This window comes from Oncorhynchus nerka, linkage group LG12, assembly GCF_034236695.1.
Source record: "Oncorhynchus nerka isolate Pitt River linkage group LG12, Oner_Uvic_2.0, whole genome shotgun sequence".
NCBI classification, from domain to species: Eukaryota; Metazoa; Chordata; class Actinopteri; order Salmoniformes; family Salmonidae; genus Oncorhynchus; species Oncorhynchus nerka.
In genome coordinates this window covers 27,787,523-27,805,576 of record NC_088407.1, presented here as the reverse complement: position 1 = coordinate 27,805,576, position 18,054 = coordinate 27,787,523, and the positions used below count along the sequence as shown (strand labels likewise).

Sequence of the window (18,054 nt, the reverse complement as noted above, 5' to 3'; positions counted from 1 at the left end):
ATCAGTCAAGACATGGTATCAAACACAAGCCACTACCCACATGGCAGGTTCTTTACATTCTTGCTAGCAGCCATCCATATTCACAACAACGCGCTGGCTTCTGCTGCACGGAAGCGTGCACATCGTTTTTGTAACGTTGTCAGCTAACCCATCTATAACACCGAATAGGTTTTAGGTTAGGGTCTAGTACAGGGGTATATGAAAAGATGACAAGGTGTAGTTTGCTGAAAAATAGGGATGGTTTATTGTATTGATTATGTACTACAATCAGCATTAGGGGGGGGGAGCAAATGCACACACACCCACTCACACTTCAAACTTGAGCCAAATTGTACAAACCACCTCAGTACAAAAGCATTCTCCGCTTGTATTCCTCACATGGACAGATCGATTATTCTGCAATACAACAATGGCTTTAAACCACCGATTACACTTGTCAACAAAACACGTTGGCCATCAAGGCCACACATTTGAACGATTGTACCACGAGACTGAAGGGAAAGAGTGAGATGGTAAAACAGACAGAACATGTCATCATAGTTAATATTTCTATAGCCTTTCATTGCCGTTCTCTTGTACTAATCAATATGACACTGGAACATAAAACATTTACACGCAGTGACGGCCATAAACACGGACTTAGAAACAATGAGTGTATAACAGGAGTTGAAATAAATACACAAAAGTGGAAAATGCAACTCACAGGGCTCACACAGAGATCTTCATATCTTTGTGCTCAGAGACAAATACTGAGGGAAAAGGATCAAATACTGTGATTCCAGACAAACACAGATTTGGGTTTTGAAGGCATGTGAAATTAAAAAGGTGTTCAAGCCTTCAAAATCATACGAGCCGCTTTTACGTTGCAAAACAAATTAAGACAGAGGGAGGACGAAACACAAGGACAAATGACATCAAAACAATGTGAGAAGGACTCCAATGTCTCAGAGATGCTTCTACATGGCCGATAGCGCCATGAGGATATGGATTAGCGACGCAAATCTAACTCATAAGCTAAAACAAAAACCCATAAAGAACACAAGAGGATGAGATCCCCGTTTCTCAGTAAGACAATTGCATTAGACTTCATTGCACCTTCTTCACCATTGTAACAGTCAAGTATAAATCAACACAAATGTTAAGAGAAATGATATTATAGTAATAAAAAGCGCATTCAAATTTTGAAGATGGGGTTTGGAGTTTTGGCTGGCTTACAAGTAACATTCTCGGAAATGCAGTACCAATTATCATGATGCAAACTTGTCAGCTGCCAAGTTATCATCTTGACACAAACGGACTGTTTCAACATTAAATTAGGGTCACAGCATTGACTTTTAGCGATCTGCTTTTTATGACTACCTAATCTTTCTTTGTCCTCTATTCTATTCACAAATCAATCCAACTACAGCTACTTCCTCTCCTATGAAACGTATGCAAACCCATTCACTCCATAACCAAATCAACCCGCAACATATGCTCCGTCACAGATATCATTTGCATATGTGCGTTTTTTCATGCGAGGCAGTTCAGCGTTTTTTATTGACTTTAGTGGCATACAAAAAAATATATATGTTCCATTATCTGGACTGGTCAGATGGCAGGAAGATATAGTCTTCCTTAATCCTCATCATCACCACCTAATTTTCCTACTTATCGTCAATATCCATCAATCATTATTTGCCATTATAGAGCTCCTTCCATGTCCCCTATATGTCTGGCAGGATAGAGCGTGAGACATAGTGTAGGACATGCAGGATTAGTGTGACATAAGCAGTGGGTGGGGAAGAGGGAGGGGGGTTAGTGCAGCCCCTGCTGCCTGCAGGTCAGAGGCTCTATACAATACTGGTATGCGCTGAAGGGTAGGGGATAGGGTGTAGTAGACAGGGAGTAGGGGTACAGGATACAATATAGAGGATAGGTGATAGCTAGTATAAACCAGAGGACAAGGATTAGGGAATAGTGGTGGAACTTGTTGTCAATCCATGTTACAATACCCTGTCTTTAACCTGTAATTATGTATCAATAAACCTAGTCAAGTGAAATTAAATAATGGCATCATATTGAAGACTGTCATAGGCAGTTTGAGGTGACGTGGTACTACTGATTCCACAGCTTTGGGCATCTGAAGATTGACTAGAAGAGTATGAAAAAGTAGAGAAGGACAAAGTTGCCCTTAGTTTAACATTTCCCCCCTTGTGGTTAAGGTTATGATTTGGAGAGGGGTGAATCTGGTCTCAGATATATTCGTTAGGGCAACTTCTACCTCAGAGCAGGTGAAAGTAATGGAAGGATTGCGGGGTCAGAGGTGACGTCCCCTAGTTGGTTAGCAGTCAGTGGAGATTTTGGCGGAAAGGTCCTGGATGCGGCGGGCGCTGCAGCCCTTACACAGGATGTGACCATCCAGGGGGTAACAGCCTCGCCCCTCACCCTCGGAGGACAGGAGCAGACCACACTCCTGGACAGAGAAAACACAGGGTAAATCCAGGAACACTGATTGGGTTCAACAGAATGGCCTTTGTACACCTGATGTGACATCCTGCCAAACTGTAAACGTCATTCAACTTGAGCGAGGTATTTTACTAACAAGGACACACACACTCACACTACTACTCACCTCACACACGTAGCAGTTGACGTGGAAGCTGCGGTCCAGCGCCACTATCCTGACGGTCTCCTCCTGTCCCGGTTCGGGCATGATAGCCTGGCCACACACTGAGCAGCGTGGGGCAAACTTCCTGTTTAGGACAGAAAGCGTCAACACTAACATTAAAACTCAGAGGGTGGAACACTAGAATCACGTTTTTAAAAAAGGACCAATGGCTGAACGTTATCTCAAGAAATGAAAGTGTAAATCTAAGTTTCATTGTTCAATGGGAGACTTGTGTTAGTGTCCCAATTCATTGTTCGTCTAGAAAAAGTACAGGTAATATCTGGCCCGGAGATATTCCATTTGTTGAGCTGCTGACCTGTGGAAGTCATCTATGCAGTGAATCTGGGAGGTGGCGTCCACAGTGAAGGGAACCCCGTCCAGGCAGCAGCCACACACCACACAGTTGAAGCAGCGCGGGTGGTAGGCCTTTCCCATGGCCCGCAGGATACGGTCCAAGATGGGTTTGGAGCACTTAGAGCAGCGCTCTAGGGTACTCTGAGAGAGGCAGCACAGATTCAGACAAAATAGTTTGTGTGTGCATGTGTGAGATATTGGTGCCGAGCAATTAACCAAAATGTTGGTTCTTTTTTTGTTTTTCAAACAACTAACTGAGCGACGTCGGTTCAATTATTGGAAATGTTTTTTTGTTCTGTGAGCTCAATGTGTATTTTGAGCAGTTTCTCTAGAGATAAATAGGTCTTAATTGAAAGGAAAACATGTAAACCCGCAAACACTTGGCCCTCCATGGAATGAGTTTGACACCCCTGTTTTACATAGTTTGGCGCAGAAAACATGGTAGATGGCAGTTGCTTCGAGAAGCATCTCTACCTGAAAATACATGATATAAAAGCGATTGATAGTTGGTATTCAGCAGGCAATAAAAGTATGCCTTATTTACTTTGAAGAACTTCTAAAATAGTGATTTTGTCAGGCAGCAGCTCTACAGAGCTGAACTGCTCATTTCAAATCCAGCTACATCTCAATTGGGATTTGATCTGGACTTTGACTAGGCCATTCCAAAACTTCAAATTTGTCGCCATTTAGCCATTTTCATGTAGACTTGATTGTGTGTTTTGGATCATTATCTTGCTGCATGACCCATCTGCCCATCAGCTCACAACAACTGAAATATTTTATTCAAGTAAAGTAATGTGAATGCTTAATAGGTGATGGGGAGTCACTACCATCATGGAACTTTTATAAATTGTTTTATTCTGTTTTGCAGCATTCAACCCCAAGTGCATTATTTTATTTTTAAATTATAATCAAAATCTGCAATTATATTCTAAATAATCGAACCGAAAAGACCTCAAAAAGCACTAATGGCTCAGCACTAGTGAGAGAATCCAATATATATGGAGAAAGACGGCAAGGAAGAGACAAAGATGGATGGAGAGATCAACTGATGAATTCAGGGAATACTGCTAAAGAATTTAGAACAAAGAGAAGCGATTCTCAATACAAAAAGTGACAGCAACTCACAATGTAACAGCTTTCGCAGTAGCTCTTCTTGTCCAGGGCGTAGAAGGGTTGCCCCCGGAGACGGGCGTGGCAGGTGATGCAGGTGAAACACTCCACGTGGAACACCTGCTCCATGGCGATACAGCCACTGCCATCTCCAAGCACATTGTCACCGCAACGCGCACAGCGACCTGATAGTATAGAGGGAAAGGAGAAAAGATGAGAATAGAAGGATAAGAGATTTTTACTCAGAAGGAACATCTTGTGTTCAATTTAAGTGAACTTTGTAGCCCAAGGGGAAATTAAGAGTCCAGTCAACACAAAGGACATAGGGAAGTACCAAAGTATTCCTCTGTAGGTGGGTGATTCATGTCATACACCAACTTCTTAGTGAGCCGGTCCAATTCCTCCTCTTGCCTCGGAGCTGCTGACCCCTAATGGACAAATATGATTAATTATTCATTATTTCCCATTCAGATTAGTGAAACCAAGAGACTGAGGATACAAGTACTCAAAAAGGACCATACTTTAGAAGCAGCAGAGCATGCTGTAGAGTAGATGACCTCTGAACTCTAGACAGACACTCACCTTGCTGGGCTGATAGGCAGGACTTGGGGCCTCTCTTGACCCTGGTTGGTGATTCTCCAGGCCTCTCTTGGGCGTGGGGCCCTGGTTCCCTCGCCCTCTAGACCCCCCGGGGATCTCCTTGTAGCCCCCATCAGAGTGCAGCTCCTGGGCTTGGGATGCGGGATGGGGAGGGTACCAGCCCTGGGGGCCCGTCTGGTTCTGGGGTGGGGGGCGCGAGGAGTGCTGGTGGGGCGGAGGAGGGGTGTAAGCCTGCTCGGCTTGTCTACCAGTTTGGGAGTAGGTGACAGGCTGGGCTGTTTTTACCTGGACGCTGAACCTCGGGCCAGTAGGGGTGGAAGAGGTGGTATAGGAGGCAGGGACAGGCTGAGGGTAGGGTTTGGACACCTGGGCGTAGGTGTAGTCTGGCTGGGGGGAGTACTGGGGAACCTGGTGGGGATCACTGGGGTAAGGGGGTGCTGGATGGTACTGGGACTGGGTGGGGTAACCCATGGACGGCCTGCCCTGAGAGAGTGCTCCTGGCTGGGTTAAGGGTTTGTAGTGGTCCCCTGAGATGTGTTTGTTGTAAGGCACGTTATCGTACAGCTGCAAAGGAATGGAAAGGAAACATAAATCATTTTTTTGCCTTTTTTATTTCAAATGAATTACTAACAAAAACTCAGGCGTAAACATCCAGAAGAACCAGTGATACACTTTCAGCCAGATATGTTTTTATTTTTATTGGTCAGTTATACGTTTGTGTATTACGTTTCTGGGGAATAGTTTATTCCTCATATGTAGTCACCTACCTGTGTGCTGTTCTGTGGATGGCTGTCCAGATCGGCCAGCATGCAGGTGAGAGAGTCAATCTCTGCATCGAGGTTGGAGTGGTGTCCACTTGGCTTCTCAGGTCCACGATGCTGAAATCATAGAGCAGGATCACACACACGAAGTCACATGCCTTTATAACATTTCACAACAGGAGAAAGATAGAGCAAATGTAGTGTCATTACTTGTTTATTTCAATATTGGATTTGAGCAAATGTCATGCTCCGTGACATTACAACAATCGTAATTAGCCCATCTACATGCAATCAGGTTGAAAACCTCACTAATCTTAGTCTGGAAACTACACTGAACATCGTGGCGTAATGGAGCAATAATCAGTGTGGATTCCAAGCTACAAAAACAATTATGTCCCACCTACCATTAGCTCATAGCTGTCCATGTGAGGGTTCCAGGACCGGTCTTCTTTGAGCCCGTGGGGAGGTGGTTGGTAGTAGTGGTCGTTAGATTTAGGGTGAAACCCTGTGTCCTCTTGGTGCTGCATGGGTCCACCTTTACAACAAATATGACACGGTACACTTTACATTTACAAACAAGACCATAATAACCATAATGTACGCACTTTACATTGACACATAATCAAATAGTTTTCATCAATATTGTGCCAGTTCTAATTACCAAAGCATTGGTGTACTCAATCTTTTATCAGTTCTAACTCTCTTCTACGTCAAGGCTTGAGCTAAGTTTTCACTGACATTTAAACTGTTGTCAATCATGAAAGTTATCACAGGATTTCATTTTTACCAAGGTTTAGCACAAAACTCAAGCCCAGTGTAACGTAAGGCCCACCACCACCATGTTCCTACCTGTGGGTCCAGTAGCCATGTACCTAGTGGCCAGTCCGCCTCCACCTCCTTTCTGGTCATAGACCCCATACTTGGGCCGGGGGTCCGAGGAGACCTTCATGGGCGGCTGTCTGTACATGGCTGGCCCGGAGTGGGACATCTGATGAACAGTTCTCTCTGGGCTACCCAGAGTCCTTGGCGGCAGCCAGGTGGGACCAGACATGTCAGGGTTCTGAAAAGAAGGTTGTTGTGATTAAACTGCTATATTGTAAAACTATAGCAGAACAATTATATTCCTGTATTTAGGACAACAGCAGAACAATTATATTCTTATTTCTATTACACCATATTGGATGACTGTCTTTCATATAACAGCGATAGGTTTAGGCTACAACATGATACTCAAATGTTCCCTATACCCATCATGAGGTTGCTACAACCTAGCCTATCAATTCAAGATTACAAGGTATGTGCACACAGGTCGAGAGAAAAATTTGCTGACATAGGGTGTGATCATTAGTTCAATAGTTGCAAACGAGAGTCTCCATTGGACAAATTCAGGTATGTTTATCCTCATTTTGTTCCATTTAAGAAATGTTTTTCCACAGAATCGGCGGAATGAATACACCCCTGATCACACGTAAACATCAATGCACAACACATCAGCTATGTGACCAGGCAAAAAAAATACATCTCTGGCACAATATTAGTCAAAGTAACGTCATAGTCAACATAGCTAATAGAACTAAAGTGTTAGTAAACCTGCTACAGTGTGCAGTCAATAAGCAGTTTAGCACTTACACCGGCAGACCCCGGGGGCAATAAATTAGTCAAACCAAAAGCTTACCTTGACATGGAAGAGTTCCAGTGTTGTGTTGGATAGTCATAGCCAGCTAGCTAACATCGCACCCCTCTGTTTGAGCAGAGTGTTTGACTTGGCTAAACTAGCTAGCTGCATTTGCTAGCTAAGTGAAACTGAAAAAAATTTGAAATCTCTCTGGCTCCTCCTTCATTTTTGGAAGGAATGAATTTGTTCAAAACTGTTCAACCATTGTCTTTCTCTTCGAGTCAACTACTCACCACATTGTATGCACTGCAGTGCTAGCTATCTGTGTCTTATGCCTTCAGTACTAGATTCATTCTCTGATTGGGTCAGTTCATGCTGCAAGAGATCGGTTGGAAGACATCCTCCGGGAGTTGTCAGTTACTGTGTAAGTATATAGAAGGGTCTGAGAACCATGAGCCTCCTAGGTTTTGTATTGAAGTCAATGTACCCTGAGGAAGACGGAAACCATCTGTCCTCTGGATACACCATGGTGCTACCCTACAGTGTGCGGTTGAGGCTACTGAAGACCTCATTTGAAGTATAGTATGTTTTAATCAATTATTTGGTGTCTTGATTATATTTAGTATAGTTTTATCTTTAAAAGGATAATTTTTTTCTGTTTTACAGATTTGTTTTTCCTCCTGAAAATCACTGAGGAGGATGGTCCTCCCCTTCCTCCTCTGAGAAGCCTACACTGGTGTGTATATTTACATCAGAGGCAACCACTGGTCTGTATATTTGTGTCACTGGTAACCACTGGAGTGGAAACCAAGAGATGCTTCAATCTGGGTTTCCTATGGCAACTGACACACAGCAGTTTAATAATAGGCTCATAGTTGAGAAGCAGGAAGATAGCGCCATTCCCAACCATAAGGGGAATTCCAGCGGACAGACACACCAGTTCCACAGTGTGAGCCAACACACACACATGGGCACATAACAAATAAAAAAACACACAGAAATCTCACAGGTGCAAGACCCGTGGCTTGTTCCACCATTACCCCTGGGTCTTTATCCACTACAATAGTTATTGTCTCTGATGTTTACACTCAACTCTAAATTATCCCAAATGAAGTTGCAGTGACAAAAACAAGAGAGGAAACGTCTGTAATGATATGTGTCTCTGCTTCGGCACCTGGACCTGGTTTACAACAACACATTACACAAGGCAGTGAAAGAAATGTTTTTAAAAAACGGAAAGGTTACAGCTGTAAGGATGGGACTGTGATTAGGCCTAGTCTGATTATTAGGCAACAACATTCTCCACAAAACTTTGACCATGACAGCCTTTTATGATGATCATCATTAGCATCTATTACATTTTATCTTCCTAAACAAACATGTATTTAAAGTGCATTGCATTATTATGTTCACTATAAGTGAATGACCAGTCAGAGCCGACTCTACTGCAATTGAGCTGCTGTCCCTCCTTCCACCGGCCTGATTTAAACCTAAATCCGGCTGAGCGGACACTCAAATCCGAGGATTGGTGGGCCGGAAAATTAAATCACAGCGGCTTTATAATTCTGTGATTAAAAACATTATTTTTTTTAAAGTCTTACGGTGGATTGTAAGACCACTACTCACATAAACTATAACAGCTAGCCAACTTGATATCAGTTGCCTAATCATGATAGCACACTTATATGAACGAACTGTCAAACGGGAATTGAGAGCTGGAGCGCAATAGAGATACATTGTTGTAGCAATGGCAATGCTACATTGTTGCAATTCTAGCCTACTAAACTTCCGCAATCAAAACAATAACACTTCTGCGATTGGGAAGTGTTGTATGCTATGAAGAATAGGCTAGAATGGGGATATCCTACCTCTTAAAATCCAGAATCCTTATGTCTTCTCGTCTTCATACTCATCTACAAACGAAAAACATGTCACAGTGTAGCGACAATTAGGCTATTTGGGTCAATAGCCAGATCACATGCAATGCTAAATCGTATAGGCCTATGGCATTGCACCTTTCTAAACGATAAAAACATTGCTTTGTCAAGTTTTGGAGCGGCAAAGAAAATGTGTAGGGTAGTTAGTAGTAGACAAACGTATTTATGTTCAGAAAATTACAATATTTTTCGGATTTAAACAACAAAAATCATGCAGCGTCAGTCTAGGAATATCAAACGGGCAGTTACACTGAAGTTAACATGCGAGATTAATACAGAGAAAAGTACAACATTAGCCTAACTTGATATGTTTGTTTGAAGAGATAGCTGATCTACAGCGTCTAGGCTACACGATTAGCCTACTACAAAGAGAACGCTACACTTGTTGCACACAAACACGCGCAATTAAACAATTGAACTTATTTCATGTGTTTTTCAGATAGGGTAGAATAAAACTCGCTCATAAAAAGTAGGCCTACTTTCTATTGGGGTGTATTCATTACGCCAATTCTTTTGCAAAACGTTTTGAAGGAAAAAACGTTGTCGGCCCCTCCCCGTTTCGTTCCTTTTGTTTCTTAAACGGAAAACGGTTTCCGTTGCAAGACGTACTGAACACACCCTTGGTCTAGATTCGGTAACTTACTTTCTCATGGATCCCGTGTTTGTCACAGGCCTAGCCTAGTGATCTGCGTGGAGGATCATTATCTCCAGACTTACTTATGCAGCCCAGTCCCTACATCTTGACAACAAAATAGGTAAAGCGGTTGATCTGATGCTTTTCAACTTAATCTGGAAAAATTGTACACATTATATTAGGAAATCTGTCATTATGAACACATATGAATATGGTGGTCTCAAATTTGTAGATTGTCCTACTTTGAATAATACTTTTAAGATAAATTGGGCTAAACATGTATTAAAGAATCCAACTTCAATTTTATGTTTCTTTATTTTTTTTGTTTTTTTTCCATCTTCATTTAACCAGGTAGGCCAGTTGAGAACAAGTTCTCATTTACAACTGCGACCTGGCCAAGATAAAGCAAACAGGTGCGACACAAACAACAACAACATGGAAGTTACACATGCAATAAACAAACATACAGTCAATTAACACGATAGAAAAAAATCTATATACAGTGTGTGCAAATGAGGTAAAATAAGGCAGGTAGGCAGATGTGTAACCAGACCTCACCTTCTTCTCATCTACCCTCGCTTCCAGTTGACTCACCAATAGGAAAAATGTGTTTCTCCTTGCCCCCTCCGAACAACAGATCTATACATGCTTTTTTCAAAGGGATATTGTATCCATTCCTTATATCACAAGTTGCTGGACTACATTTGTCAATAATATCTGTTGGAAAAAAGTCTGGTTATTACCACACAAATATCTGCTTGTTAACAAGTTCAAAGAGGTCTCTTTCAGAATGATCCATAAGTATTACCTTGCGAATCATTACCTGAAGAAACTAAAAAAAAAATACATTAACATTAACTGTACTTTTTGTGTTGAGCATCCAGAAACAGTTTAGCATTTATTTTGATATTGTCTACATGTAAAAAAAAGTTCTGGAAAGATATTCATAGTTTTATAATTGTTAATATTCTTGATGACTTTTGTTCATGAGAGAATGTGCTGCTCGGTTTCCTTAACCATAATAAGGATAAAGAAAAACAATTTGACCTCATCAAACGAATTGTGCTAATGGAAAAATGTCACATTCATAAATGTAAATTCACGAATAAAAAAAACACTCTTCTGTGTTTTCTATAAGGAATTCGAGCAGTACATTAAGACCATTCAACATTGTTCTAATAAAAAAGCTGTTAAAACAATATATGTGTTTCTTTTAATGTTTTTGTATAATCTGAAATGTGTTGTGCCCCCTAGCATATGTTATCATTGTTTGTTTGTATACTTCTTGCATGTATATACTGGTTTTTCTGGGGGGGGAAAGGGGGGAAAGCATGGAGGATCATGAGCACATCATGTATTACAAGTGTTTGTCAGACAAAAGTTAAATAGGCCTATATGTATTTTAAAATGTAGGATAGGCTATTTAAATGTTTTCTACGCATGGTCACCTCACATTTCACAAAGAAAAATAAAACAAATAACACTTCATTTTAATTTGATAGCCAATTAAAATGGAAAGGACAATAGGGCCTAACATTTATTTTTGGTCAAAATGTATCTCTCTATTCAGTGACGTCACCAACTCTGTAATCTCACAAACACAGTCTGTGATCACCTGTGGCCCAATTTGTCAAAACAGATTTGGGAATGCTCCTTTAGAACATCCACAATGGAACGTCCCTCTCTTGGAACGTCAGACTCAAAAAATATGTCTTGCTTCAGATTCTTAGAATCGGAATTAAAATCAAATAAAAATGTATTGTTCGGGTACACATACTGTATTCTGCAGATGCTATCGTAGGTGCAGCAAAATGCTTATGTTTCTAGCTCCAACACTGCAGTCAGTGTACTTAATAATACACACATATCCCCCAAATAAAAAAGAAATTAAGAAATATCAGTAAGACCAATGTCAGAGTCCGGAATATAAATATATATGCACTGTACAATATGTACAGTTGAAGTCGGAAGTTCACATACACTTAGGTTGAAGTCAATAAAACTCGTTTTTCAACCACTACACAACTTTCTTGTTAACAAACTATAGTTTTGGCAAGTCGGTTAGGGAATCTAAGTCATTTTCCAACAATTGTTTACAGACAGATTATTTCACTTAAACTTCACTGTATCACAATTCCAGTGAGTCAAGAAGTTTACATACACTAATTTGACTGTGCCTTTAAACAGCTTGGAAAATTCCAGAAAATTATGTCATGGCTTTAGAAGCTTCTGATAGGCTTATTGACATAACTTGAGTCAATTAGAGGTGTACCTGTGGATGTATTTCAAGGCCAACCTTCAAACTCGGTGCATCTTTGCTTGACATCATGGGAAAATCAAAAGAAATCAGCCAAGTCCTCAAAAAATGTGTATACCTCCACAAATCTGGTTCATCCTTGGGAGCAATTTCCAAATGCCTGAAGGTACCACATTCATCTGTACAAACAATCGTACGCAAGTATAAACACCATGGGACCACACAGCTGTCATAACACTCAGGAAAGAGACACGTTCTGTCTCCTAGAGATGAACGTGCTTTGGTGTGAAAAGTGCAAATCAATCCCAGAACAACAGCAAAGGACCTTGTGAAGATGCTGGAGGAAACAGTCACAAAAGTATCTATATCCACAGTAAAATGAGTCCTATAATCGACATAACCTGAAAGGTCGCTCAGCAAGGAAGAAGTCACTGCTCCAAAACCGCCATAAAAAAAGCCAGACTACGTTTTGCAACTACACATGGGGACAAAGATCGTACTATTTGGAAAAATGTCCTCTGGTCTGATGAAACAAAAATGGAACTGTTTGGCCATAATGACCATCGTTATGTTTGGAGGAAAAGGTGGAGGCTAGCAAGCTGAAGCACACCATCCCAACTGTGAAGCACGGGGTGGCAGCTTTGCACACCTGTATTTGGGGAGCCCTTCTCCCCCAATTGCTTAGTTTGGCCAGGTGGCCAGCTCTAGGAAGAGTCTTGGTTGTTCCAAACTTCTTCCATTTAAGAATGAAGGCGACTGTGTTCTTGGGGACCTTCAATGCTGCTGAAATGTTTTGGTACCCTTCCCCAAGTCTGAGCCTCAACACAATCCTGTCTCGGAGCTCTATAGACAATTCCTTCAACCTCATGGATTGATTTTTGCTCTGACATGCACTGTCAACTGTGGGACCTAATATAGAAGGGTGTGTGCCTTTCCAAATCATGTCCAATCAATTTAATTTACCACAGGTGGACTCCAATCAAGTTGTAGAAACATCTCAAAGATGATCAATGGAAACAGGATGCACCTGAACTCAATTTGAAGTTTGAATACTTACGTAAATAAGGTATTTCTGTTTTTTAAATGTTTAATACATTTCTAAAAACCTGTTTCCGCTTTGTCAATATGGGGTATTGTGTGTAAAATGATGAGGAACATTTTTTATTTAATATTTTTTAGAATAAGGCTATAACGCAAGAAAATGTGAAAGTCAAGGATACATTTGAAGTGGGTAAAAAATTATGAAAACATTATTACATAGACAAGTATTTAATGACTATGCACATAGGGCAGCAGTCTCTCAGGTGCAGGGTAGAGTATCTGATGGTAGCCATCTAGTAACAGTGACTAAATTCAGGTCAGGTTGCTACTGTAGGTGGAGACCAGCTAGTGGTGACTATTTAACAGTCTAATCCAAAGATTCTGTTTTTCATTCTCTTTGTCCCAGCTTTGATGCACCTGTACTGTCTCCTCCTTCTAGATGGCAGTGGGGTAAACAGGCTCGGGTGGTTGAGGTCGTTGTTGATTTTCTTGGCCTTCCTGTGGCACCGGGTGCTGTAGATGTCCTGGAGGGCAGGCAGTATGCCCCAAGTCATTCGTTGGGCTGATGCACCACCCTCTGGAAAGCCCTGCGGTTGCGGTCGGTGCAATTGCTGTACCAGGTGGTGATACAGCTCGACAGGATGCTCTCAATGGTGCATCTGTAGACGTTTGAGAGGGTCTTAGGGGCCAAGACGAATTTCTACAGCCTCCTGAGGTTGAAGAGACACTTTTGTGCCTTCTTCACCACACTGTCTGTGTGGATGGACCAATTCAGGTTGAAAGTGCACACCGAGGAACTTGAAGCTTTTCACCCTCTCCACTGCAGCACCGTCGATGTCGATTGGGGCGCGCTCTCGCTGCTGTTTCCTGAAGTTCACGATCAGCTCCTTCATTTTGTTGACGTTTAGGGAGAGGTTATTTTCCTGCCACCAATCCACCAGGGCCCTCACCTCCTCCCTATAGGCTGTCTCGTCATTGTTGGTAAACAGGCCTACCACTGTTGTGTCATCAGCAAACTTGATGATTGAGTTGGAGACGTCTGTGGTCACGCAGTCATGGGTGAACAGGGAGTACATGAGGGGGCTGAGCACGCACCCTTGTGGGGCCCCCGTGTTGAAGATCAGCGTGGCAGAGGTGTTGTTGCCTACCTTCAACACCTGAGGTCGTCCTGACAGGAAGTAGTTGCACAATCATCCCCTAATCATGATCATCAGTTTAGAATGCAATTTGATTAATCAGCTGTGTTTGCTAGGGATGGAGAAAAAGTGTGACACCAATCAGGCCCTCGAGGACTGGAGTTGCCCACCCCTGTTCTAGGGTGTCGGGTAAGGTGGAGCCGATATGATCCTTAACTAGCCTCCCAAAGCACTCCATGATGACAGAAGTGAGTGCCAGGGGCGATAGTCATTTAGTTCAGTTACCTTCATTTTCTTGGGTACAGGAACACATTTTTTGTACCGTAGCTGCACCTATGGACATAGGCTGCTGGGAACTTCTTTTAAACAACATTTAAGAGGGTCTTTAATGTTGGTAGAAGCCTATGAAAATGCAAAAAAAAGTCAAATTGACCATATTTGTTGACAATTGTGACCATTCGATCAAAAGCATAATCCATTGGATTATCCACATTCTAACCTGATTTGGACTGAGAGCTCTAGAGTTGCTAGACTGAAATGGCTTGAGTCTAGAATCTACTCCACCCTGGAGGTCCTCCCTGGGGTTCATGGCTCTCTCTAATGTTTCTTGGAGGACTTCTACCAAGAAGAACACTGAGACATCACTCATTCATTTACCTACCACCTACTAGGGATTCTACAATAAATGGCCTTGATATCAGCTATACCAGGTCAAGTAGGATAGTTACATTAGACAGACAGACATGATGCAGTCTAGATGGAAATGTATGAATGGATTTCGAGCTACATTTTACATTTACATTTTAGGGTAATGCCATGCTCAAGGGCACATCGACAGAATCTTCACCTAGTCGGCTCAGAGAGTCGAACCAGCATTGTTTTGGTTACTGGTCCAACACACTGAACCAGAGTTGTGGACTGGAGTCACATTTGAGTCGGACTCAAATCACACATTTGATGACTTGAGACTGGACTTGGATTTGGAGCATCAAGACTCCAGACTCAACTTTGGCTTGAGACTGATGACTTGAAATTATCTGGCCAAGTTTTGTAATGTTTTGTCACTCATTTTGTGGCACAGTCTACATGGATTTAATCTACACGCAGCCAGAAACAGTAGCCGCACCACCGCCCTTGTAAAAAAAAAATGCAACAGATTGGCACTCCGATTGGACCAGAAAACTGTCAATCAACATATGTCTTGTGAGCTCGCGAACAGATTGCTGATTTGCTGGATAGCTACAGGATTCGGTGCAGCGCAAACGTTAAATTGTAGTGAGAGAGGTTTACCATAAAAATAAATATGCAGCTCCAAAAAGAGTTTGCTGATCAAGAATATGAACTGTTTACATTGCAAGCTAACCAGTAATGGGGCAACAATTACTAGCATAGGACTACTGGTCTTTTGGTATGTAACGATTGCTTGATATTGATCATTTACGTATGAAGTTTGCATTTGGAATGTATTGTTCAAATCTAATGTGGCAAGGAAGCACCATAAACGCTGTTCTCAATTTGCACTCTCCAAATTCCCGCCATTGGAGAGTGCTTTTTTCCTCTTGTTAAACTATTTGCCGTTGCTTTCACATGTTTAAATGCATAGGCACTATGTGGTAAATCTATTTCCCATCTAATACTGCAATAATTGCTAGCGTTTCATCGTTCCATTACCTTACAGTTTTTTGAAACACGTAGACATGTCTGTCTCATGTTTGATAGACCTGCAATACATTTTAATTTCATAGCCAACCGTTTCTTACCCTGCTCAGAGTGGGCGCGATGTGTAGTGCACATGATCATTCGCAAAACTCATCAGGTAGAAGTTATGCTTATTTAATTCGATCTATAGTTCCCTTTGTTCGTATTTCCCGGGTGTCATATGTCTGTCATTTTTGCTGTGCGTAATAGGCTCCACGCTTTGGAGTCATAAAGTTGAATAGGATACAATTATTGTTCCGTGTTGGAATATCCTTAATAATCATTCAATCTGATTAAGACGAATGTAACAATGGATGTGGAAATTGCGTTTTACATTGTAGAACACGTTTATTGGTTGTAATTGCCAATTGGGTAAATGTATGCTCCTGCGGGATGGGGGCCAAGTGCTTATTATGTACTGTATAGTACTGTACTGTATCGATTTGGTTGATCAGATAGGACAGGTTAAGCCTGATACAGAGGCTATTTCTTTTGGGCTAATACCCGTGTATATTTGGTAAATCTACTTGTATATTTTGTATGATATGGCGCTTTCTCCATTGGATCACCAAAGACCTGTAAATAAATCTACACTCTGAGCACGTCAACCTGCCTCGCCTTGTGTTGTTTTCATGCCTTTACCACTGCTACAAGGTCCATATTTTACAATTACATAAGCTAATAAAGTATGTTGAAGACAAAATAATGAAAAGGGCTGTCCTGTAGCCTCGATAAATAGACAAAGATGTGTAGTTGCCAGGGAAGTGTTTGGCAGTTGGGTTTTTATCTCAGTTATTGCCATATTCAATTTATTTCTTGGTCATTTTGTTTATTGACTTGTGGCATCTTTTTTTTGTTGCTTTGCCAAAGACTACTTGCACCAGTAAAAACAGCATTTTCAAGTACTTAATGGTTATAAATGTTAAATGTGTTATTCTGCTATGAAAAATCTAGAAAACATGTATTTTACTTGGAGGCCTACCTATATAAATAAACCGTCAAGTCAAGTGGGTTCATCCTGATACCCAGACATTATACAGAGCCCTGTCAGTCACATTCTGAACTTGTGTTTCTCCTCTGAAAAGAGGACTTTAACCTCTTACCTCACTACATTTCTGCCACGACGCCCTCTTTTAGCAACAGATTATTCCAAAACCTTTGAACCTGATTAGCATTTCTTCATGTCATTCAATTCGTTGGTGGGTGGGCCTGCAGAAATTTGGGTCGGGCCGAAATTGAAGCACTCAAATCATCATTGAATTATTATTAAAAGCACATAACCTGCCTTACTACTGTGTTATGTACTTGATCGCACACACACACACCATTTAACACCTGCTTTCGCAGACCTAATAGTAATTTATTGACAATGTAAATTCATGGCTCTTGCATTTCACAACCTGTAATATGACAGTATTTTCTAATATGAACCAATTAATGTTGATTTATTCATGTTTTCCACTTTTCCCAAATGAGTGTCAAGTCTACTGCTCCCATGCTGGGAAAGAGTTTCCCACCCTTGCAGACTTTCCGAACGCTCTGGATAGGAACCCCCCCCCCCCCAAGTGAAATAGATAATAAAAAAGTGAAATAGATAATAAAAAGTGAAATAAAAAACAATATAAATGAACAGTAAACATTATACATAGTAAACATTATACATAGTTCCAAAGGAATAGAGACCTTTCAAATATCATATTATGTCTCTATATACAGTGTTGTAAAGATGTGTAAATAGTTAAAGTACAAAGGGAAAATAAATAAACATAAATATGGGTTCTATTTACAATGGTGTTTGTTCTTCACTGGTTGCCCTTTTCTTGTGGCAACAGGTCACAAATCATGCTGCTGTGATGACACTGGTATTTCACCCAATAGATACACGAGTTTATCAAAATTGGGTTATGTTTTCGAATTCTTTGTGGGTCTGTGTAACCTGAGGGAAATATGTGTCTCTAATATGGTCATACATTTGGCAGGAGGTTATGAAGTGCAGCTAATTTTCCACCTCATTTTGTGGGCAGTGTGCACATATCGGCCTAATTCTGCTCCTCATGCATTATTTGATGTTTTACATTGTACACAGAGGATTTTTTGCAGAATTCTGCATCCAGAGTCTCAATTTGGTGTTTGTCCCACTTTGTGAATTCTCGGTTGGTGAAAAGACTCCAGACCTAACAAGCGTAAAGGACAATGGGTTCTATAACTGATTTAAGTATTTTTAGCCAGATCCTAATTGGTATGTCGAATTTTATGTT

At 41.3% G+C, this 18,054-nt stretch overlaps 1 protein-coding gene and 1 long non-coding RNA gene across 5 annotated transcripts; one reads left to right on the top strand and one right to left on the bottom strand.

Moving 5' to 3' along the window:
* Positions 1-220: 220 nt before the first annotated feature.
* Positions 221-9,549, bottom strand: LOC115138072 (thyroid receptor-interacting protein 6-like). Of its 4 annotated transcripts, none has more exons than XM_029674479.2 (11): positions 9,510-9,549; positions 8,962-9,006; positions 6,328-6,538; positions 5,883-6,013; positions 5,485-5,595; positions 4,700-5,281; positions 4,452-4,545; positions 4,133-4,302; positions 2,967-3,145; positions 2,615-2,735; positions 221-2,455 (listed from the first exon to the last, which is right to left on the bottom strand). In XM_029674479.2, the coding sequence occupies exons 3-11, from the start codon at positions 6,527-6,529 to the stop codon at positions 2,324-2,326; spliced, it is 1,722 nt and encodes a 573-aa protein (XP_029530339.2). In that variant the 5' UTR covers positions 6,530-6,538; positions 8,962-9,006; positions 9,510-9,549; the 3' UTR covers positions 221-2,323. The 4 variants fall into 4 exon arrangements, with proteins under 4 accessions (XP_029530339.2, XP_029530338.2, XP_029530336.2 ...); XM_029674478.2 differs by lacking the exon at positions 9,510-9,549 and adding an exon at positions 9,333-9,503; XM_029674476.2 differs by lacking the exon at positions 9,510-9,549 and having other exon boundaries at positions 8,962-9,503.
* Positions 7,430-16,404, top strand: LOC115138074 (uncharacterized). Its single transcript, XR_003864884.2, has 2 exons — positions 7,430-7,517; positions 7,760-16,404. It is a non-coding gene; the product is annotated as an uncharacterized LOC115138074 (long non-coding RNA).
* The last annotated feature ends 1,650 nt before the right edge of the window (positions 16,405-18,054 follow it).